The 24,737-nt window shown below is 35.8% G+C and overlaps 1 protein-coding gene across 1 annotated transcript in view; it reads right to left on the bottom strand.

Annotated features, from left to right (window-relative positions):
• Positions 1 to 505: 505 nt before the first annotated feature.
• The window catches only part of LOC140150121 (E3 ubiquitin-protein ligase rnf213-alpha-like), an 89,535-nt gene continuing 65,303 nt past the window's right edge, over positions 506 to 24,737 (bottom strand). Inside the window, exons 25-39 of the mRNA XM_072172125.1 lie at positions 24,542 to 24,576; positions 23,988 to 24,115; positions 21,568 to 21,666; positions 19,933 to 20,086; positions 18,412 to 18,586; positions 16,089 to 16,177; positions 14,124 to 14,399; positions 12,889 to 13,030; positions 12,282 to 12,374; positions 5,093 to 5,273; positions 4,303 to 4,585; positions 3,921 to 4,121; positions 2,989 to 3,078; positions 1,602 to 1,780; positions 506 to 1,199 (exon numbers count right to left, since the gene is read on the bottom strand). Of these exons, the coding sequence (XP_072028226.1) occupies positions 1,028 to 1,199; positions 1,602 to 1,780; positions 2,989 to 3,078; positions 3,921 to 4,121; positions 4,303 to 4,585; positions 5,093 to 5,273; positions 12,282 to 12,374; positions 12,889 to 13,030; positions 14,124 to 14,399; positions 16,089 to 16,177; positions 18,412 to 18,586; positions 19,933 to 20,086; positions 21,568 to 21,666; positions 23,988 to 24,115; positions 24,542 to 24,576 (2,297 nt within the window). The 3' untranslated portion in view covers positions 506 to 1,027. The remainder of the gene's footprint in view (positions 1,200 to 1,601; positions 1,781 to 2,988; positions 3,079 to 3,920; positions 4,122 to 4,302; positions 4,586 to 5,092; positions 5,274 to 12,281; positions 12,375 to 12,888; positions 13,031 to 14,123; positions 14,400 to 16,088; positions 16,178 to 18,411; positions 18,587 to 19,932; positions 20,087 to 21,567; positions 21,667 to 23,987; positions 24,116 to 24,541; positions 24,577 to 24,737) is intronic.

Genomic DNA, 24,737 nt, shown 5'->3' with positions numbered 1-24,737 from the left:
ACATATCCCATTTGTATCATTGGGCTATAATCCAGTTGAAATTCATACAACCTCTACGGAAGACATGGCCTTAACCTCCTACGTAGGGAGTGCAAATTTCAAGAGGTTAGGGGTGGTGCAATAATTATGTGTACCCGGGGTGAATTATAGGGGGGCAAAGATTTTTGGCAGGCCAAAGGGGGGGAAAGCATTTTTGGCAGGTCGAAAGGGGGGTCAAGCGATTTTTGGCAGGTCGAAGGGGGGGGCAAGCAATTTTGGCAGATATATTTTGGGCACCGTTTTATATTACGCCCTAAAAGGCGAGGAAAACGCTATTCTAACACGCTCAAATATGCAATTTTTTCTCGCTCTTGCCGCATTATATGTTAAGACAATTTAAGGTTTTAAATTCGGGTTCCCCAAAATCTTGCATGTGTAAGGGGGGGGGCAAAGATTATTTGGCACGCCAAAGGGGGGGGCAAAGGTTTTTGGCACAGCCAAAGGGGGGGCAAGCGATTTTGGCAGACCATTTTGAGAATTCACCGGGGTACACATAATTATTGCACCACCCCTTACCTGAATGGGTGACTGTATGGATGTCAACTGAAATGTCCCATTACACTACCAAAAGTGTATATTTGTACATAAATGGTGCAAACTAAGAAATACATTTGTTTTTTTCAAAATATTTTAATTCTGAACAGACTTGCACACATCCAATTCCATTATTTTGTAGTAAATTTTATACATCCTCAATTCCTGAGAATTTCTCTGAGAATGTGACCACTTTATATTGTCACTTACTGTTTTTAAACACATGAGCATGAATTGTTATGAAGCTTTACTTATTACTTAGAATTCATTTGCATTGCATCTTTTTGCACTACAAGCTCCATTATTCTATCACGATTAACAGTACAAACAATTTGCACACAGAAATTGCAAGCCAAAGAATTGGCAGCGACATTTTCTAGCACAGTAAAATAATAATGGAATCGGAAATAGTATGTTTTGGCCAAAAGTATCTTTCTAAGGAATGTCTATAACATTAATGATGGGCACTTGCTGCCCTGGCTTGATGTTGCTGCATATAGTCTACTGCATGCCGCCATACATCAACTGCATGTCTCAAGACCAGATCATCTGACAGCTGCTCTTCCATCTCATGCACAGGCTGACCATCTTTGCCATCTATGTAAGCACTCAATACAGCTGAGATACTGTGGAAGAGATAAACATTATAGTCAAAGTTACATGACCAAAATCCCATTCCCACTCTTTTTTTAAATGTCTGATGATTGAGTATGTCTAATTTCTGTGTTTTGTGATCAGCTAAACTTTACTTCATAGATAAATTGTAAGTTTCTTATTGGAACTCAAATAATGAATTGTAAAAAGCGGAAATTTTCTTTAAAAGAAAGTGATTTGTAGCTTTTCTCAGCTTCCTTAACCATGTTAACAAGAGACAACTGTGTCTTTTGCTAGTGATTACCATTCTTAACTTCTAAAGACTGGATTTGCAGTTCTCCTCAATTTCATTATTTCAAATCAAAAGAGGATTTTCTACATCTATATCTGCAATATTTTATGAAAGATGAAACAGGTCATATATGAACTTATACCTCCACCCAGTTACATCTTGCTCCCGGTTGCTAGTTTTTTTGAGATCCAACACGATATATTCATACAATTCAGCTACTAGATGTTCTACATTGATGTGCCTCAGTGACTGGCCCAATGCATGCTGCTGCTCACGGTTGATTGGATCACGGAAGTCTTGTTTCACTCCTTCAAATGGATCCTGTTTGAAAATGATAAAAGATGTATTCCTATGTATGCATGGTGTTCTTTTCTATAGCTTCCAAAAGGTCTATTCTGTATGCTCAATCTATAAAATCATCTTGACAGTTGCAAATTTCTCTTTTATCTGGAGTATGTTGGTTTTAATAAACTGTGTAACACATCTGGATATGATTAATATTGATTATCAAAACATCAACAACAAAAAACTACAAGCACATTTCCTTTATTTATTCATGCAAAAAAAGTTAACAAAAGCTAACAAAAATATTATAATGGACCATGTTCATATTTCACATAATATGGCTAATCTATCACACAAACACATTGCACAGTGATCTTTTCTGTAATGTTTAACTCTCTCCACGCGGGTGTCGACTGCAGACGACAAGTTTAAAAAAATTCAAAAATTCAAAAAATTTCGAAATTGTACATTTTCATGACCATATTTGGCATCAGCATGAAAAATGCATTAAAATGAGTACAAACAAGCATAGTATTGGTTCAGTGGTTCTTAAGATAGCTCATGAAATTTTGTGAAATTATCGCAAAACTTGGACTTTTTATGTTGAAGCATATGGCTAGCACGCAGAGCATTAATAACAAGGGACTGGTTTGTCAATCAGCACAGGTCCTCAGTGTATATTGCTACTGCGGCAAGCAGTGAAAGGTCATTGTGCATTGCTAAAGGCATGCAGATTCAATCAATGAATAATATTGATTATTAAATATGGTTTTATTTATATATTCAAGACTATACATTGTTTATGCCCTTGGGATGCTTTACCAGAACATTTTGTGATTCTTATTTCATCAAAATAATAATAAAAAAATAAAAACATTCCTTCATTTCCCTACCCCGCGATCCGACATCTGGAGCGCCGGGTATAAACCTTTATGCTTCTCGACCAATCAAAAACACGGAAATAATGTTAATTAATTAGTTTACTCTATTTGTGACACAATCTGATCTAACCATGCCAAAGCAGATATGTTAAAAAGTTATATATCACTTTCAACTTGCAAAGTAACCAAGTGTGTGATTGATGACAATTCAACACCCTTAGCATTCCTGGTTGCAAAATTATAAGCTTTTACAATGCTAAAAAGTACCAAGCAGCACATGTAGTTATGTCCCTTTTATACTCCAAGCAGTCCAGATATTATCACATGATGAGACCTATATATATGCATAATATGACAACCTACCTGTCTATTCTCTAGTAGCCTACGAGCTCTCTCTACTGCCAAGGCTTGCCATAATGATAAGATGTGATTTAGACGGCAATATTGCTGGGCCTAGGAACAAGAACAGCATGTTTTATTGTCAATATGAGAGATCATATTAATAAAAGCACTGGTAAGAGTAGTACCATTTCAATGAAATACTGCAATTTTGATCCCATCATGGCTGACAATAAGGCACCATTCACAAACACTTGTAACAGGGGGGGCATGATGGCTTAAAACTGAAGTTGCCCAAAGGACTGCATTCTAATCATGACTTTTGTCAGGCTTGCAAATATGCAACTAAATACTAAAGTTGAAAACCTGACAGATTTTCATGATCGCATCTCTTGACCAGTTCACCAGCATCCAATAAAGTCTTATTCGAATGAAGATTTTATTGGGCATTCTGCAATATCTATATGGCATTTGAAACTTTATAGCAATGGGCTATTCTTGTTAAAATCCACACACCCCTATGGAAGACATGACTTCCCACACAGATGGTGTAGATTTCAAATGAAGTCACCCATTCAGGTAACCCCATTTGAAATTCACACTCCTTGTGTGGAAGATTAAGGACATGTCCATATGGGGTGTATGTGAACTTCAAATGAAATAACCCAATTTATCATGAGGGGTAAAATGTGATGTGATCAAGCAAAATCAATCAGAAGTCGGAAATGTTGATTTTGAGATATAGCCAAACAACGGAAGTATCTCATATACGGACTGCTCATATCTTTTGAACTGGTTGTCCAAATTCGACGGCGTTTTCTGAAAAATGTAGCTTTGCAAATGTTGTTTACAATCCTATAAGAAACTGAAAATTTAATATGTCCGACTTCAGACTGATTTTGCTTGGTCACACCACAAATATTCAAGGTATGAAGTGAAACCCTATTAACATGTACCTTTGGGCTGTGTCTGAGACCTCTATCAGGAGGCAGCTTTAGCATTCGATGCAGGTACTCTCTGATGTGCATTGAAGCTTCTACTTCTGCGTTCACTAAGAAACCAATGGCAATGTCTAATGCTGCAAGGCAGTCACAGAGATCTGGAAAACTCCTCAACTCAGAGAGGATCTGGTGTTTGATGGCTGGTGAAAGACTCTCCTGTATTAAAATTATGAAGTAAAATCTTCATGTTTATGAGGTACGATTTAATTGGTTAATATTATTGAAGCAAATTGGACATAATTCACCAAAATAATATGTTGTACTCTATTAAGTCCTGATATGATTGTATTTACTTAATCCCCCTGGTTTACTGGTAAACTACAAGCTCATACTCTACCTGTGGTATCTTAGTCCTCAATGCCTGGAAGACTGTAGCGTCCCTTGAATCCTGTCTGAATACCAGATGCTCTATCTTCTGTACCAATTTAGGTCTGCCTTGTACAAATCTTTCTTTGATTTGTCTCTGTAGGCCTAGTAAGTTGTATGTCAGCCTTGTACCATTACTACCTGCTTCCATGGCATAGTCACAATGGGAGAGGATCATGGGTAATAGATCTCTGTCATGGTGATAGGCGACTAGGTGACCGATGGATGCATTGCATGGATTGATAACAGAGGCTCTGGGTCAAGAAGAAAGAACAAATTAATATCATTGATATTTCTGTGCCTATTCCTTTACTGAGTAAATAATATTAGTGCAGTCCAAAGAGGTTATATTAGAGATTCCAACTCCACCATGTTTGGAGTCTGAACTCTCCAAAATAACCCCTTGGGTGTCCTAAAACCTTAATTATGCTGGTGCATGTGTATCTACACCTACATACAAAGAAAGTACATTGATCAAAGTGCAGAACAGTCAAAGGTAACTTGTTGTTTACTCCAGAAAGCCAACAAAGTTACAATTGAAACAAGTAGATTAGTCAATTACGTGGTGAGTAGAACGTGTTCCCGCCAATTGTGCAGAAGTACAAGATTAGAAAAGGCAAGTTTGTGAAGGATGAACATATGCCATTACCCAAAGGTTGTTGTGTCCAGGTCTGATTTCTTTTCTTGCTCAAAAGTTTTGAAATTCACTCTTTTCCAAATCTTATGATTTGTACTTTCTACCAAGTATAACAAAAACTTACTTTGGTAGTCCAGGCTGCAATCTATGATATATATCTATGAAGCCATTGTGTGCATGGATCAGGAAATCTACTAAAGCTGTAGAACAGACGCCAGCTTCATGTCGTGTTGGTAGTAACATGGCTAGGCTACAGGATTCTGTCATGATTTGCATACAGTGTTCATGTGGGACAGCAAGACCACCTGAAGAAGAAATTGATTACAGTTTCTGGCAGAGAAGAACAGCAGTTGTTTACAATTTGAGAACGTTCAGAGCGTAAACAAGGAAGTGGGGTTCTGATTGGCTGATTCAATCATCTGACAATCATAACAACCCAATTATCTGATTGGCTGATTACTCGTCAAAGCATTGGACGGCGCAAAGCAGCGCTCTTCAATGGAACACAAAGCTCTACGTATGACGCTCATTAACCGGGTGCTCGCGTCAATCAGAGCAAGGGACTGCTATTCTTCACTGAAACCAAGTGTAGGTCATAGTAAGCCAGTTGAAGTAGGATTGATAAGATATGACAGAAATATCAAATGAGACTGAATCAGACTTGAATCACATGCAGACAGTGATGAAGTGTCGGTATAATGCAAAGAACCTACAGTTTGTTTCCTGTTGGTAGAGCTGCCGAGAACCATTACGGGCATGGGATATCTTGAACGCACATGCTTTTTATCAATTTATTAAAAATAATTTTTTATAAATGTTTGTCCTCTGTCTTTTTTGTTTTTTTTTTTTTTTTGCATGAAAATAAACAATTTTACAAAAAACAAAAACTTCACCATACTAATATTATTAATATACATTGCTACAGAATCATGTTAAACATCAAACATGTGGATCGGATTCCAAATGAAACCATCTACAACCTGACCAACACCACTCCACTGGTTGCCAGAGTCAAGATTCATCAACTCAAATTTCTCGGCCATATACTGCGTCTTGAAGATGGAGAGCCTGTGAAAGAATATGCGCTATATATCCCACCACATGGGAAGAGGAAACCGGGACGGCCGCGCACACTGTACTTACAGTATGTCCAGCACCTCCTGGGAGATACTGAAGGGATGCTGCAGCCAAACAAAATTGTTTCGCTTGCCCAAGATCGCATTAGTTGGAGAAAGCTTGACTGATGATGATGATGACACTGCTGTGAGAGTTTCGTCAGACTGGTCCACTTTTCGTGACAAATGTTTAATGCATTGCGTAAATAGCAGAGGCTACGTACAGATTTTGTGCAACATTTTAGACAAAGCATATCTCATGGTGTTCAAATTAAATCTATACACATTTTAATTTTTTTTTTATCTTTTGACATAGTATGTCAGGCAAAATGCCTTTTATTCACATTAAATACACTATAAATATTATAACAACAAAAGTTATTGCACTGCACATAATCCATATATAATAGTAGATGTTATAAAACAAATTTACATACATGTATATAATAAGAAAATCAAAGAAATAATTTAAGCAAAATGACAGAGCCAAGAACAGACACGGAAGTCATCCAAGTAACTGTTCATCTGCGATCAACTAGCTTAAGTCATCATGAGACCAAACCTCTCATACTGAAGTTCCTGCCTAAAGAGGAACAGAAGACAAGGATGATCCCGATATCTGTATTTGCCAATGCACATTTTGCCAACACATATAACATAATTGATATATTTTGACCGATCACTGGTAATGTCATTATGATAATTAAATAAAACATTTTCAACAGAAAGCCTAAAGTTTTTACCAAGCCTTTGTGTAATAACCCTGTTAGCAAATTCCCAAATAGGAGTGGTCTTATTACAATGAAAAAAGAAGTGCTCTGGATGATCAACAGCATTACAGGAATTGCACAAATTGGTATCTTCTTTCCCCATTTTACATAATAAAACTTTTGTAGGATAAATGTTATGAATAATTTTCCAATTAAGTGAAATAAGTCTGGCCTCACTGGTACAACATGGTATTGAACCCCAAATCTTTTCCCAATCAAAATTATAATTGGGGAATCTTCTACACCAATAGTTCATACAAATTGGTGGAACATAAATCTTATCAACCATGGCATGTCTAAAAACTTTGAAGAACAGGCTTCTATAGGGACTGCATTAAAGACAATTGATTCAGTCCTAATTTGGTCTAGAATTGGTGCATTCTTCCAATCATTCGGCAGAGCATTGCAAAGAGCGAAGTACTGAAAAAGAATGTTGCCAGTGCGTGGAATGCGGTGCCTAAAATACTCAAGTGAGTAGATTGAACCATCATCATCAAAAAGATCTTTTATAAAAATAAAGCCAGCTTCAATCCAGTCTCTATAGAAAAGTGTTTTCTTGTTAACAGTTACAGCATCATTGTTCCAAATGATTTGATTGTAGTAATCAGATATGTCAGCTTTATTTGAAGTACATTTAGTATTGAACCAGACTTTAAACATGTTGTTATAAAAAACAGGAAAGGTGTCAATAACATTCTTGCATACAGTGTTGATTTGGTTGAAGCTACAATTACAATTAAACACATTCATACCCAAACCAAACTTGTTGACATAGTAAAGTGGAATGTTCTTCCAGCAAGCAGGACTAGAATTGTTTAGTTTTTGATCCAAGACATCTTTAAAGCATTGAAAAACATCTCAACCTGAAATATGTTTATACCACCTCTTTCATAATCTGCAATAATGGTGTTCCGCTTCACCGCTTCCACTCTATTCCAAATAAATTTAAAAAACATAGTGTTTAATTTCTTTACAACTCTCTCAGGAAGGTCTACAACTGGAGCAATGTATGAAAGTTGTGAAGCCAACAATGTTTTCACGATCAAGTTTCTACCAACCATTGATAGGCCTCGCATCTTCCATGCACGGATTGAACACTCGATCTTATTCATTTTATCCTCCCAATTACAAGACAAATGATTTATTGAGATACTTGGGGAGAAATACACACCAAGGATTTTAACAGTGTTATTTGGCGCTAATTTCCAGTTAACATTTCCGATGTCGAAATTATTATTTTCAAGGACCCAATCCATACGGCATCACTTTTGGCATGATTTACTGAAAGACCAGATAATCTTGAAAAGTTATCAAATACATCCATAACCGTTTTAACACATTCAGGGTCTTTTACAAAAATGGTAGCATCATCTGCAAAAGTAGAGATGCGAATTTCTTTACGCTCATAGTTCTCAAATGGTAAAAGTAATACCCTGGATTTGCTTGGATTGACGAATTTTACAAGCGAGCAACTCCACACTAAGGACTAAGATCAAAGGCTAAATCGGACAACCCTGACGACGCCACAATTTACATCAAAGGAACTTGAGATGTGACCATTATTAATAATACAATTAGTGGTATTGGAAAAATAACTGAAATCCATTTTCTGAACATTGAACCAAAATTCAATTTTCTGAGCGCATAAAATATAAAGTCACGTTCTATACTGTCGAATGCTTTTTAAAATCAATACACATCATAACACCAGGTAAATTATTATTATCAACATATCTTAAAACATCTTCAATAAGGCGGATATTTTCGTGTATACTTCTACCCTTAACAAAACCATTCTGATCAGTATTCACAACAGACTGAAGAATGTTTTTAATACGAGCAGCCAATGCTTTAGTGGCTATCTTATAAACAATATTCAACAAAGCAATTGGACGCCAGTTATTAAGGGAATCCCGGGAAGCCCTTTACCTTTATGAATGAGGGAGATTATGCCACGATTCTGACAGGTGGTAAGTGACCCAGAAAGATACGCATCATTAAGCGCCGTAACAACAATGGGACCAATCTTTGGCCAAAAGCGCTGATAGAACTCTACCGTGAGACCATCATAGCCAGGGCTTTTATTTTTGCCATAGAATTGAGCGCCTACACATTCTTCTGCTGTCAAGATACCCTCACAGCTTTCACTCTGTTCATTAGTCAGAGTAGGAAAAATTGTATCTCGAAAAAACTCATCCAATTCTATTTCAGACACATCAACTTTGCTTTTAAACAAATCAGAAAAATAGACAACCTCTTCATTTAAAATAACAGATTGATCAGTTGTCATCACACCATTACTACACTGAAGTTTGTTGATTGACTTCTTAGAAGCATTTTTTTTCTCCAAATTCAGAAAATATTTAGTACATTTCTCACCTTCTTCAATTCATTTCTCTTTAGATCTTATTTGTAACCCTTTCATATAATGACTGTACATAACTTCATACTCCAGTTTACAAGCATTATACTGCAATTTCAGGTTCTCATCATCCGTCTGATTGATGCAATTTTCATAAAGCTTTTGTAGTTTACATTCAATTTGCTTTAGCGCACTCATCCTCTGCTTTTGTGAGCCTTTTGCAAAATCAATTGTAAAACACCGGATTTTAGTTTTACATAAGTCCCAGAAATGTTTAGGGACAATACATCACCATAATCAACAACACATTCATCAATAAGTTTGTTAATGCCATGGTCGTAATCAGAATTTTGTAACCATGTATTGTTCAGTTTCCAATAACCATTACCTTTCACAATATCATTGTGACAAATAGTTAAAAATACAGCTAAATGGTCTGATCTAGGTGCAGATATGATATCAATTTTTCTCACTGTGTGCTCAATAGCATTAGGAATAAACCAATAGTCAAGTGTGCACTTAACTGGAGGAGATTTTTGTGCCCAGGTGAATCTTTTTTTATCACCATTTCTTAGCCTCCAAATATCATTTAACTCATAATCATCCAACATTGTTTTAATAATATCAGAACAAGCACGATTTGGAATATTACCACCTATTTTGTCTAACAGTGGGGTTCAGGACAGTGTTGAAATCACCACCCAAAATTGTGTGACCCCCTACACTGTATTTATCAATAATATTGCGCACATGCTCAAAGAATAATTTTCTATCTGGAATATCATTAGGTGCATACACATTCCACAAATTGTAATTGACATCATTAATAGAAAGTTTTATACCAAGTATTCTACCTTCATTATCAGCATAGATTTTTCAACATCAGTTGGTAAATCAAATTTATTAGAAATACCAATCAAAATACCTTTACTATGATTTGTACCTGTACTACTATAAAAGGTACCATTGTATTCTTTTTCCCAGGTATCAATATCATTTTGACAGCAATAGACTTCCTGTAGAAAACAGACATCACATTGTTTGGTGTTCAACCAGTGAAAAATGGTCTTATGCTTTTTTCTGGTTTCGCAAAACCACTAACATTAAATGTAACAAGATTAAACATGATAAATGCATAAAAATATTGAGTTCATCAGTAAAAACAAACGCATACAAACATAATATTGTGAAAAACTACTGTACAGAGGAGTTTCCTGGTTCTGTGCAGGCACTTTCCTGAATTTTACTTGAACTAGGAACCCCCTTATCCTCCTGCGATAACCGTTCGCGCCTGTCTCTTTTATCCGGTTGCTTAGAGTCTGCTGATGCCGGAGACAGGCTTTTACGTTTATTTGAGCCAAGCGTTTGCGCGGCCGTAGGCCTCCCGTAGTCTTTCATTGAGGATTGCCTCATTTTATTTGATATACCGGCTGTGGTATTAGGAGGAGGGTTCTTTTTATTTACCGGTACTTTTGATTTCTTTTTACCACCTTTCTTCTTAGGTTTAGTATTTTGCTCAGACAACGATGGGAAATCATCTTCATTTTCCTCGCTTACAACATCAAAGTTCAGTAGGGCCTTTACCTTGTTCAAAAGTTCTGGCGATTTACTGCTATCATGCTGCAGACAGTGGTCGATCAGCTCTTGCGCTAACGCTGAAGCTTCTGCTACTTTGACGCCTTTACCAGCAGGTCTTGTTGCTTTTGGAGTTTGCAGGTCTTGATCTTGATCAACAGCACCGCTACATTCAAAACTCTTGTGTCCATAATTGGAACATTTGAAACATTTAGGACCCTTTGCCAGGTCTGGACATCGCTGCTTCACATGACCTACAACACCACAATGGTAACATTTTGACTTGGGCTTCACAGGGCACGATGATATGGTGTGACCTGTACCATGGCAATATCTGCAATTGGCCTTGGTTTGTCCATTGTAATATAGGACAACTTCTACATCAGTCAAAGATTTTGGATCCAATGGATCTGGTATCGCCATCTTTGAATATCTGGGTTGTTCTTCAAGTATCTTGCTAACAAAACAGTATCTATGTCCAGTTAACAGGTGTGCAAATTCATTGTTATCACCTTTTTCTTTACTCTTATGGCTTAAAGATAGGGCTAGCGAGGGTAGCAAAACCACCAACCCAACTTTCAACCTCAGCATCAGGAACATTCTGTGGAATGCCGTGAATACTTAGTCTTATATTGTTAGCTTTCTTGGGGTGTGCAGACTGGGCGGCAGAAAAATCTGATATTTGAAGTGATTTCTCTTTCAATTCCACACTGCCAGCAGCTAATACACGGGCTTTGGCTTGAATAGATCTAAGGTTGACAATCCAAAACGGCTGTGCACCGACATGTATTGCACCCCTAAAATGTCTTTAGCACTTAAGAAACCATCTTCTTCTGTATTAGCGGCGCTACCGGTTACCTCGCATTCACTCCACACGTATAAAGCGTGGTATATTGATACGCACCCATAGTTTAATGTCTTTTATCAAGTCAGCTGTGTCACTGTTCGATTTGTACTTACGGTCGGCGCCATATTTAAATTGACAGTATAGCGATGACACCACACACGATAAAATCCCAAAATATCTCAGTAAATCCTTGACTTGGAAAAGTAAACACAATGTTCACTGAACTCTATAGATGTTCCGTTGAGTATAAATCAAGGTTTTATTAACAGATGGATTCGTTAATACGGTGAAATAATGTGATATTTAATAGCGTATATCCACAACACGTATCAACTATACAAGTGACCTCTGACCTCTCCCTACACAAATCTATACACATTTTGGTTTAGCTATACACATTTTAATTTTAATAACAAAAAACAAAAGATTATCTTGACAACTTTAACATCTCAACACCATACTTTTCAGAAATGACAGTGAGGTAAAATCAGACATCATGAGAAGTTTTGTCCAAAAATGTTGCACAAAAATTTTAAAGAGCATTTTGTCAATCATGGAGGGGAAATAGTGTAACTCTATCATTTATCAGCAAGAGCCCAAAACCAAACAAAAAGCTTGGACATATTGTTACCACGGTTACTTACCATTGTTGACATAGTTTGGTATATACTCTCTAACCTGGTTCCATGTGTCTATGAAGACTCCTATCAGATGCTGTATTTGATTTAGATATTGATCTACAAAGAAACATAAAGGGTGCTAGCAAGAAATAACACATAGCAAGTTATCAATACCTTGACAGTAGATTGCCACACACACACCCCCACCCCAACCCTCCCCATACCCCATACACAAACACCCCCACACCTGTATCATTACCATTCTTAAGACATCAAAGTGTATGTCCTCAGAAAGGGCCACTTTCTCATGCCATGGGAAAAAAATCTCACACATTGTCTTTAACATTATTTTCAATGTGGATGAGAATTTTTTTTGTCTCTACCCCCTCCCAAATTTTCAATTAATTTTTGTTTAGTCTGCAATAAATACTGCCTGTCAGTGGGACAATTTGGAACAATATCTCACTCCCAAGTAATTCTGATAAATTGACAGCCCTGTGTAACATCTTTGGATGGGGGTATGGGTCTTTGGAAATCTGATGTTTTTCAATGTCCGAAGACTTCAAAGTCCTCATATGTTTAGTAATGCCAATGCGCACACCCCCACAAATACACCACACACACATTTTACCTTGTGGCAATTTCTCCATGAATTCTTGTATACTCATGGACGTAGCCTCCGCTGCATCAATACGTCTATGGTACTTGTCTATCAACATCTGCTGTAGACGGATGATGTTTGGAAGATGATGTAATAACTGCAGAATGACCTCCTAAATAGTCAAAAGAAATAAATTCATATTTTCAATTTTGTAGGTTCTCATAAGCACAGGTGGGCCTAATCTTTAAATTGTTACCAAGGTTTATGTAAATATGTCATTCGGTTCCTAGTACTATTCACCTAAAGTGGCAAGATTTCTATTTTTATGGAAAACAGAAAAAAAAATCACGGAATTGGAGTAGAGAATGCAAAAAATGGAAAATACAATTTTGCAAGATTCTGCTATGATTTCCACCTAAACAAATCAGCAAAAGGTCCAAGCAAACGTTTTCTTCAATTTTGTATTTACTTTGCCTTTAGGCCATAGAACTCATAGTTCTAAGACACAGAAACATCAGCTGAGGGGCCACTTTGTTTGTTTACCTCTATTTCCTAGAATTGTTAGATTTGAATTTTACCTTTTAGAAAACAGGCAATATGCCACTTTGCATTAACCCATTTGCTTAGTTTAAAAATAATTGCACTTGGCACACTATCTTGGTGGTTTGGGAAAAGGTTAAAGGGCATTGGACCTTAACCATTGCCTGACATAGGGAACAAAATGTTCTCTGTGTTTTAAATAAGACTGTGAAAATATTTATATTTTGTTGACAGTTCAAGTAATCTTATCATTATTGATTGAAGTTTGAGAATTGCACCACCTAGTATATTCCACTTAAGATGCTTTCTTATTGCTCTCACCAATGTGATTCCATGCAGTTTCTATGTGCAATATACACTGTGTGCATTGTATTTATGTTTCTTTTTTTTTTATCTAATGTATATTTCACATTTTACCATGCTTTTGCTCTCAATTGCTATTGCATTTTTTTGTGCATTTTGCTTCTGCACTATGCAATGTGATGTATTATATTGTTTCATCATTTGATGTTTATTCCACAGTGCTGTTTTTTGTTTTTTGTTCTGTGCTGTTTTGAATGTAATGTGCTTTATAAGAATAAAATATTGTTATTATTATTATCCCAGTCTTCCTACAGCACCATAGATCATCTGCATAGTTGACTTTAATGAGCACCTAACTAATAACACAAGTACAAAAATACAGTGTACTCCCAATCTGTGTGAAACTAACTATATAAACCAACCTGTTCCAAGAAGGCTTGCAATAAAGCCAATGGCCTCTCTTGCTGATTTCCTCTACTGCTCTGCTGTATATTCTGTGTCAAATACTGCTGCAGACTTTCTACATTGATACGAGGTCTGTGCTGCCAGATGGCTTGGAGACTGTGTAGTTGATTGAGGTCTTCTCGCTTTGTTATAGGAGCCACAGGCTGGTGTAGGAGCCGCATCAATGGGTTGGCGCTGAAGCGTTGGTCGTTTCGGAGCAATTCGCTAGCAGTTGCTAGTTTGTGGTCCAAGTTCTGAAACAATATGTAATGAAAGGTTACAAACACTATCACATAACTGTTTTTAAAAAGATTTTTTTAAATTTTCTAATGGTTTATAATAGAGTCATGTATGTACACAAATGATATACACAACATATTGCAGGACAATTTGTTGTACCTAACCAGTCAACATTAATAGGTAAATTTTCACGGGAAAATTTTCTGGACATGTGACCAATGCGTATCAATGTGAGTGTAACCTCGAGCCTGATCTCTGACCCCCGGCGGTGACCTCGCTATTCAAGTCTTAGTAATTTTGAATTGGAATAGTATTTTTGACCGCAATTTTGATAGAAATTTGTGCATTGCAAATTTATTGAATATTATGTTATCTTAATTTTTTCACAATATCATCAAAACGTAATTTCAAAAATATCTATCTACGGAAAAAAATATTTATCTACGGAAACATAACATTATTAACTTGCGACAAGTAACTTATTTTGCCTCAAAGGAAGAATTCTTCCTATTCAAATACATTGGAAGAACACCCGCTGTGCTCGGGGTCACATGCCATAATGCTAATATGTCTGCGCCCATGGGTGTCACATGTCCAAAAAATTTTCCTGTGAAAATTTACCTATTAATTCTGACTGCTAACTGCTAAGTGGATTTGAACATATCAAATACCCATAGTGCCACAAGTGCGCTTAGCTGATGCACCCTACATGTATTACTTACTCTTGTTTCCTACATCTATACTAATATTGGATCATAGGGGGAGGGGCACTTATCAAAAATGTTTTAACAAAATAATTTTTATTTATAACAATTTAATGATACAACATAAAACAATAGTCAAAATCATTTAAAACTCAAACTGCAGAATGCATACATTCCTGTGAATTTCCATCTGATTCTATTCAATGCTACAGGTAGGCCTACAGTAAAATGGGATGCTAATTAGACTGGGGCAAATAAGGAAAGCTAATTGCACAGGTACTAATTAGTTGATTACATCACTATATTATGTAGGTTTCACACTCATAATAATTAGACCTACAGTTTGTGTACAAAATGGTTTTTGAAAGTAATGTTTTCAAAAAAAAACATAAAGAAATATATATCATTGACCATTGATTTTTCAAGGTTCTGGACCATGAGGATTATTAAGTTTGTTTATCACCCCACTGTCAGATTAGCAACACTAATGAATTACCTCACAGATCAAGACAGGAGGCCTTAAGGGACATTTTTTATTGTGTGAAATCTATATATTTAATTATCATAATTTACATTACATTACAACTGAGGAAAAACTATTAAGGTCAGACACTATTTTAAACTGTTGCGATTTGGTAGTTCACAGCATCTTGCGAATGGTAGTCAGCTTTGGCAAAAATTGCATTGCTCATTTCATAGCGAGTGTGTCGAAGAATTCAAATATCACAAATAGATTTTTGTAGGTCCTGTGGTTCTTGAATTATGTTGTAGGAGGGCTGAAACACCTAAACACTTACATAAACGTACATAAATCATTAACAACGATAAATCAAGCAAGGTTTCAAAGTATATGGTTGTTAGATAATGAAAATCAATTTTTTTGTTTTTTGTGCTGCTTCGACCAACAATACCTCGTCTACCCTTTCGTGCACAAAAAGTTAAGGAGTTCTTGTTTTGGAACAAAAAAAAAAAGAAAGAAGAGAAATTAGTGTTTCTTACCTCCATGGCAGGTGCGATAAATGCTTGGTTAAACTGCATTTCCCAATCTCGTCTGCATTGCTTATTTGGCCATGTTGTACCAAATGTTCCTGTGCAAAAAACAAATAGGTGGAAATAATTTTTCTATGAAAAACAACAAGCATCAGACTGGAGATAACTTCATAGTTAGTTCATAACCTCATGAATATACCCTGTGAGTGAGAGACAATCAAACTTATTTATTTGCCAAAAGATGAACCCAATGCAGGTTACTAATAAACAACAGTGAACCTCCGCGTAACATATTAATGATTTCTGATTGTGCATTGTATAGAAATTTTTAAGGGGAAATAAAAGATAAAGTTAAAATTGTATTTTGTTTAAAAAAACCCATGATAATATTATACAGATGGAATCAAACAAATTGAAATGTGATGGTTATGAATGAGGTTAATGAATTTCAATCAGTTGTTTTTCACAATACCCTCAAAACAACTGATGCGCAATCATAAACCTCTTACTTAAATATAAATCAAACAAATAAATATTTATGGGACATACAGATTGACATCACCATTTATGAACACTGACTTTTTCCAACTTTAGTTTGTTGAATGTTCACAATCTTTACCCCTGTAGTAACTCACCTCTGCAAGGAATAAGGCAGAAAAAGTGTTTTTTGTTTTCACTGGTAACAAGTAATTGAAGTATTTAAATTCAGAACCCATGCTTAAACTTGGTTCAACCTGTAAGTGGCTCATAAAATTGCAGATTCATATAGAATGGCATGCACGCAGTTGGATGCCACACCTACTTAAGTACCCTTTGCATATGCATCAATGGCGTAAACTTGTGTGAATTTAGCTGAGTGTATGTTGGGACTTAATTGATGTGCGCAGTAATAAAAACCAAATATTTATACACCACTGATCGATTGAACAAAGTATAGTGTATGATGACCAATACATAGAAGTCATATATAAATAACTAGACCAATCATGGCCCTTGGATTTTGATGAGGTAGATGGAGGAATATGCAAATTAGAAGACTGGTGCTTACATTTGTGATGTCATTTGAAATAAGCCAAATCGGCATTGGAAGTTTGCAATGCATTGTAGGACAGTTTTTGCAGTTTTGGGACACTTTGTCCTTTGACCTTTCAGAAAATTCAGAAATATTGGGTTTTTGTACGTACAAAACATAATCTAAAATGTTTTACAATAATTAAAGGCTTAAATGTACGATTTCCTTCAAATTTTAAATTTGTCATTATATACTCAAAATGCTGAAATAATACTAGTAATAATGATCGGGAATGGTTTCTGTCCATTTTGAGCTGAAATAACGAGGTAACGTGAAAGAAACACTGCTTGTTATTTTGGCCGCTTAACACGCAGTTCTATATAGGACATAAAGTCATAATTTCTTGAATTATGACTTTATGTCTAACTTTGCTCTGTTTACCTACAAACACAACAAATTTGGCTGATTCCATTTAGGTGCAAGTTGTGACATGTGTAAACATTACAAATATGCAAAAAAATCAGGTTTGAAATAAATTAACCAAATTCATATTATAAGATCGTACATTATGACTTTAAAACAAATATAAAAAATATTAGTATTTTATAAATTAATTATTTGGTATTTTTAATGATCAACATTATGACAATAATAAGAAAATGAATAATAATTACGTCAATTTTCCCGATATGTCAGAGGTCAAAGTGTCCCAAAACTGCTCTCAAAAACCGGAAGTTAGAATGGTGATTGGGCTTATTATCTGGCTGGTTCAAAATCTTTTTACCCAAAAATGACAAACATTTACACTTCTCTTTCCATTACTGTTATATTGTGAAGTGCCATATAGCTGAAGTGTTATAGTCAAATATGTCAGGAAAATATTTCTGCTGATGACCCCATGTTGTATAGGCTCGTAAAGTTAAACTTTGGCTGCCCCATTTTGTGTCATATTGCTACGTGCCTGCTTGAGCTATCTGATGAGTAAATTATAGTTTGATCAGATCATAATCGGCAGGAATTGTTAGGGTTTTGACACTACACCGAAAAGTAGACCCACATTAAGAGTGATATAATTGACCTATCTGGTCTACATTTTGCTTGTTAAAGAAAGGAAACAAAAGTATAGGACTTTAATTAATTGTGATGCTTCTTGTGAGATCTCACAAGATAATGATCCAAATAAAATATATTGATATTAATCACAAGGCCTGCCGATTACTATATGAATATTTATGGTCCAACTTATACACAATGGAAAGAGTGTTTATAGAAACCCTCTGTATGTTCCTTTAAGATCATCAGCATACTACATGTTCTCACCATTTTGATCCTGACTTGTTGTTATTCTATGTAGCACCATATGGATAATGAATAGGCAATCATCCTGGCTTTTACCACATGCTGCTGCTAGATGGTTGAGATCTTTTAACAGGTGACGCATCAGGAATTCAGAAGGATGGATGGTTGTGGCTGGGTGAATCATCTGCTGAACAGCCTATCAATATAAAGACAAAAAATTAAGCCCTGAAAGTCATTTTTCTTATCTTTTGTGCAGGGAAAGGATAAAAAAAATCAGGAAATATTCCTAAGAAATCACACCTCTGCAAGAAGCTGATTTGATGAGTTCTGAAATATTGCCAAACTAAGGTTGACGAGTTCTGAAAATAATTTCTCCAGCACTTGCTCCTTCAGAGAAAGAAAAATAACAACTCTGTTTTACGGACGGACAGTCTTTTAAAGTAAGGGTGGTTGGTTGGGATTGGTTTTTTTTCTTTTTTTTCTTTTTCTGGAGAATAAAATGACATAAAAATATCACCAGAAGCTTGAAAAATCTGGCAACAATTTGATTATTTTTTGCAAACATATTTTGATCCAAAAAAATTAAAAATTTCAGTCAAAATCCTATTCAGCAATTTGCTCATTTGGAAAATTGTACAAATTATAAAAATTCTGGGTTTTTGGCACCATTGTAAGTAGTATAGTATGTGCTAACATAGCCTGCTTGTTAAGCTGAAAGCTGTGCATTAAAGACAAAATATGAAATTGTAATTTCTCTACTTAAAGCCATATTATAACATTTGCTGAGGAGGACGCCCTCACTGATTTTTTAAAATTCATTTTTTACACGATTATATTGTACTTTATTAAACCAATATATCCTGCAAAAATCAAGACTCTAGGTGCTGTAGTTTTGTCAAAATCCGAGATTTTGAATAAAACGCCGGAACCGGCGTTTTATTATTTCGATGGAATTATTAGTCAAACGCATACACGATGTTCATAACACACAGTACGTACATGGCGTGCGGGACGGTGATCTACACAACAAAGGGTCGTACCATAACATGACCGAAGGAGTGGTACGTATTGGCGACATATGCGCTGGTAGTAAATTCCCATTTTCTTTGCTTTGCCGTAGTTGTTCGGCTCAAAAATAAAAGGGGATATATCTGACAGTAAAAACTAACATTTTATGGCAAAGAAATGCTAATCTATTTTGTATGAAAATGTTATAATCGGGGTTATAATATGGTTTTAAGTAAAGAAATTAGCTACATGTATTTGAATGGGGCTGCAACTTTGCCAAAACTGATGTTTTCCTCATTTTTTGCCAAATGTTTCATTTCAGAAATACCTAATAGCAATTTTAATGCCTTATCCTTCACTTTTAAGCAATTTATGTGCAATTTGAAATTCTGTACACTGAATGGGCCTCGACAGAAGAGGTTTTTGAAAAACGAGTAATCTTTCACCTAATTATTTGTGGTACTATAAATTATAAGTTGGAAGTGACAGTATGTATTTGTTGTGTTAGGATGGTTTGGATTTTATTAAACTTACAAATTGATTATTAAGAGTAGCTCCTATCATAGTAGCATGTAGTAAAGCCCTCATTATTGATATACTGATAGCATCAAGGCAACGCTCTGGTACAGCTCTTGCCCCTCTATTGGCAGCATCTCCTAACACATGACCTGCTGTAGTAGTGTCATGCCTGTAAAGAGATAGATAATCAAGCGATCAGACACAACAAAAATGAAGGTGTGAAGGTGTGAATGAATGAATGAATGAATGAAAGAATGACTCAATCAATCAATCAATCATATGTTCAGAATTACCGTATCTACATTCAGTTAAGCCGATCGACTAAATAGAAAAAACCATCCATGAAGCTGAAGGAAGCAAGGAACTATTGCAGAGAAATCAAGAACCTGTGCTACCACACAACCTTTATTTGCTTATTGGACTCTGTATAGCCCCATGCATAATGCTATGAAATCTGTCATAAAGGGTCCACAACTTATAAGTTCCCCCCTAATACTTTTAAAAGTATGTCGAAAAATATTTTACAGAATGTAAAAATGTAAAAAGATATGTATACCCCTGTGGACCAATTTATAGCGTCACACATCATTGCGTTCAGTCACAATGGCTAATTGTGTAAGAAAAGAGGCTGTTTTAAAAGTTGCACCTGAGTCCATAGCAGTCAGGTTTTCTTTAACAAACACATGAATAGGCCTGGCCTACTGTATTATTTGAGAATTGACTCCTACGGACTCAGATGCAACTTTTAAAACTGTTTAAAATGGTCTCTTTTTTACATAATGAACCATTGTGACTGAACGCAATGACGTGTGACGCTTTAATTTGGTCCATATGTGTAAAACAATTATGGCTACATATCTTTTTACACATTTTCATTTCGTCAAATATTTTACGATTTATTTTTAAAAGTATTTAGGGGGGAACTTATAAGTTGTGGACCCTATATTTGATTGTCACTCAAGGGGACCAAAAGAGATTAAAAGAGTGCATCTCCAGTATTATCTGGTGAAGGTCCAAAATTGAACTAGAAAAGTCACGGTTTTCAGTGCAAGGCGTTGATTAGAATGCCTCCACCATGGGCAATTTAAATTCAAAAAGATATTATAACAGCTAAATGTCAAACTGTATAAGCGGTAAACAAACAAAGCACCGTATGTGACTTTAATACCACCAATATATGAAGGCACCCATAATGCAGCTACGACCTAAGTTTGATATAAAATTGGATTGATTGAGCCCATATTTATTGGTCGAGCTATGAGTTTTAAAATATTGGACGAGACGTAGTATTTTAAAACTCATAGCGAGACCAATAAATATTTGGCGTAAAGCATCCAATTTTATCATTATCATGCTGTGGATCCAATATTTTCACACACTTGGATTCATCAAAACATAATAATGGTTGCATTAGGATTTAAACTATTCATATGAGTGACCAAATTTTAACCAAAAGTCTTAAATAATGGTATTTTATAAATTGACACAAATATCCTTTGACCTCAGTATACGACCTTGAACACCGTAGTTATGGTTTTTCTACTTTTTCGGTATCTGACCACAGCTTATTTTACTTCACCTGCATTGATGTCAACGAATCCAAGTTCTCCTAGTATAATTCAACTCTAAATCAAAAAATATTTCACTTACATAGCGGCAGCTTGGCGCCCTCCGACCAATCGATAACTACCTCCACCTATGGGCACGCATACAGTCTTGACATTTACCAGTTTGATTAGGCTTACCACACTGAATTGTAAAAAAAATAATAAAAATATTTCATTACTGATATTTCATTCTTAATTGTTAAGTTCATTTTAAAACCTGAAACTGTTGTGGCTACCACCAAACCTGCCGTATTTGTTGCAATGCCTTTGCATATAGAGCACTGTTGTAAAACAATTTGGGTACAAATTTTGTTTCTGTGTAATTGATTGTGAATAAAAAGAATTTGTAAAAGTAGACTCTGCTTTAACTCCAAACAACACAAATAGCAATGTTGACGTTAACTTTCAGAAGAGGATATTTAACACTTACACAACAGCCAGGCATATATTGTAAATCAGATGAGTGTCATTCAGTAAATGTTCAGGAGGATAGAACACTTGCACTACCAAGTACTGAAGTCCCATGACAATTAAAGCACTTTGATCAGAACCATGAGAACAGGAAAGAAAGAATGCAATTGTCATATTCTCATGGTCCTTTTTATTGCTTTGAGTATTTTATTATAACGATGGCAGGTTATTAACTTATTATTTTTGATTTGATTAAAAGGGGAGTTTATGTTTATAATGTCAATTAATTAATAGAATTGAAGACATGATCAATTGTTTGTGCCCTAAGCAGAGACCCTGTTCATACATTCCCCAACATTCGGTGATTGTATTTCATCTCATCAAATAATAACAAAATATATGACGTAACATTCTTAAAAATTATAATAAATGTGATTTTGCTGTGTTTTTTGATACCAAAATCGACATGCTAAAGCAGCTGGGTATGAATGTTGTGTCAACCAATCACATGCACTGTTAGATCTCTCCCTCTCTGAATATGTAAGAATATATATACAAGGGGCGGTCAATAAGTTAAAGTAGAACAAGGTACTTGAAGGTACTTGTACTAGCCAAATTCTTTCTATCTAACTCTTGAACATGATCACTGCATACCTTAATGCACCCATCTCAACTTTTCTTGAAACCTTCTATGTCAACAAAATGGAAGTCTTCCAATTTCTCGATTAGCCACTCTTCAGTGAAGGCTCTCCAACACTGATCCCCAGCAAACCTGATATTATGAAGGTAGGACTTAAAATTCTAAAATAGGTTTCAATAACTGGAGGCCATGCCTGGACCACAATATGGTTGCTTTAGTTACCTGACCCCTCTGTCGTGAATGACAGCTTGACAAACTGAGAATAGTGTACAGGACACAATCCAAGAACAGTCCCATTCCTACCACCAACCTTCTTCACTTGATGGCTTGCCTCAAATTTGCTATCAAAATTGTATGATATATGTCTATGATTGTACTGTCATTTGGCAAATGATCTGTTATCAAGACTCTCCCCGAATCTCTGAAAACAGCAATAAAGACATCGACCTATGGTGACAGAGTGATGATCTTCTTAAAGGTGGGGGATCCAGGTGCTTCCACTGAATGAATTCATTATTCCAGTGATTAATGTATGTCTTATCACCTTTAGCCAAATATAAATGAAATTTGTCTCGGTCCTCATTCTAAGTGTATGAAAGGTGTGGACCGGATTATGTCAACTGGTATCAATTTTTTGCATGAAGATTCTCGGACCCCATTTAGAAGACACCCTGGAATACTCAAATGTTAATGGATTTATGTTGAAAACACTTTCATCAGAGTTGTTATATTTTGTGGCTATCTCATCTTTCTTGTACCAGCACATACATCATTAGTGGTGACATCAGCAAGTCTTTTGGGCCTTGGATGATCTTCAAGGACGCTCATTCCATCCTTGAACTCCAAGGACCCTTTCATTGCTGTTGAAGATCAGGGACTTTGTCACCATTTACAGCAAGTGTACATTCCACGATAACCCTGTGTTCACTTCTGGCAGAACCTGTGAATTCAAGGAGGTAGGTTTCCTCTGCAGGGTGTCCTACCCACATACAGTGATGCAAAAATCAAATATTTTTGCAGTAATGTTATGAAGGAACAAGCTTTCAAATGTGACCAAATTCATTACCGTGCGACAAAGTAGCATACCTTGTTCTTTTTGACCACCCCTCATATGAAGACCTGTGTTTTGAAAATATTCTAGGATATGAATGTAAAGTAGTATTGAAATGAAACTTGGTAGGCTTACATGTTATATCGCTAGAATTGATTTTAACATAGAAATCTGTGGTTATAAAACATTTAAATACATAAATGAATTTAAATTTGTGATTTATAGTGCACAATGCCAACCCACAGGCATCTGCACGCTTTACTGATTTTTGGTGACCACTGTGGCCCAAGACATACCTTATAAACTATTAAACAACATTCAAGGATGCAGCTCAGTATATAGGAGCAGTCTTCTACTCTACCTTGTTCCTTGTGCTAGGAGAATTTCAAGTTTATTTTCACAAGAACATTTTCCAACCACACTGGGTCTTGAACTCAGGACCCTTGATTTTTGACATGTGCAGTTCTTGCGCTCACAGATGAAAGGCCCCTAATTTACAAGATATTTAAATTTTACAACAATTTAGTGTTAGTATTAGGAAAACACAAGGATTCATTTGATACCTCGTTTGTAAGGACATTGTTAAAATGTTTGACCCCATTTGACATTTGCCCTTTATCTGCTTAATCATGCATATAATGCCAACCATATATTTTACCAATCATTGTAACTACATATATAATATAATCTGAATCTCAACATCATTGGGCCATTTCGAATATTTGACCCATGTTGACCCCTTCTATGACCTCTACCAGGAGGGGACAATTGGTCTGATATTTTGCCCAAAAATCATCAACCACTGGTAACTTTGAAACTACCAATTACACAACTTCACAGTTCTTGCACTCAGGTCTTCATAATATGAGCATATATGAACAAATTTTCTACTAATAACACCGAGACTTTCCTTACCTCTCCTATTGTGTAGGGGTGTCCATTTTTGCACTCTATATAACAAGACAAAATAACACATAATTGAAGTTATAAAAGCAAGTTTTCATCTTGACTGCAAATCAACATTTGTGAATTTGTTGGCACTAGTTTATACGTAAATAGTCAATAATTTAGAAATGATATTTCAAAGTAATATCTCAGCTGTGCAATCCAG

This window comes from Amphiura filiformis, chromosome 4 (genome assembly GCF_039555335.1).
Source record: "Amphiura filiformis chromosome 4, Afil_fr2py, whole genome shotgun sequence".
NCBI classification, from domain to species: Eukaryota; Metazoa; Echinodermata; class Ophiuroidea; order Amphilepidida; family Amphiuridae; genus Amphiura; species Amphiura filiformis.
Note: the sequence above shows the minus strand (reverse complement) of the source record. Positions and strands in the feature narration are given on the sequence as shown.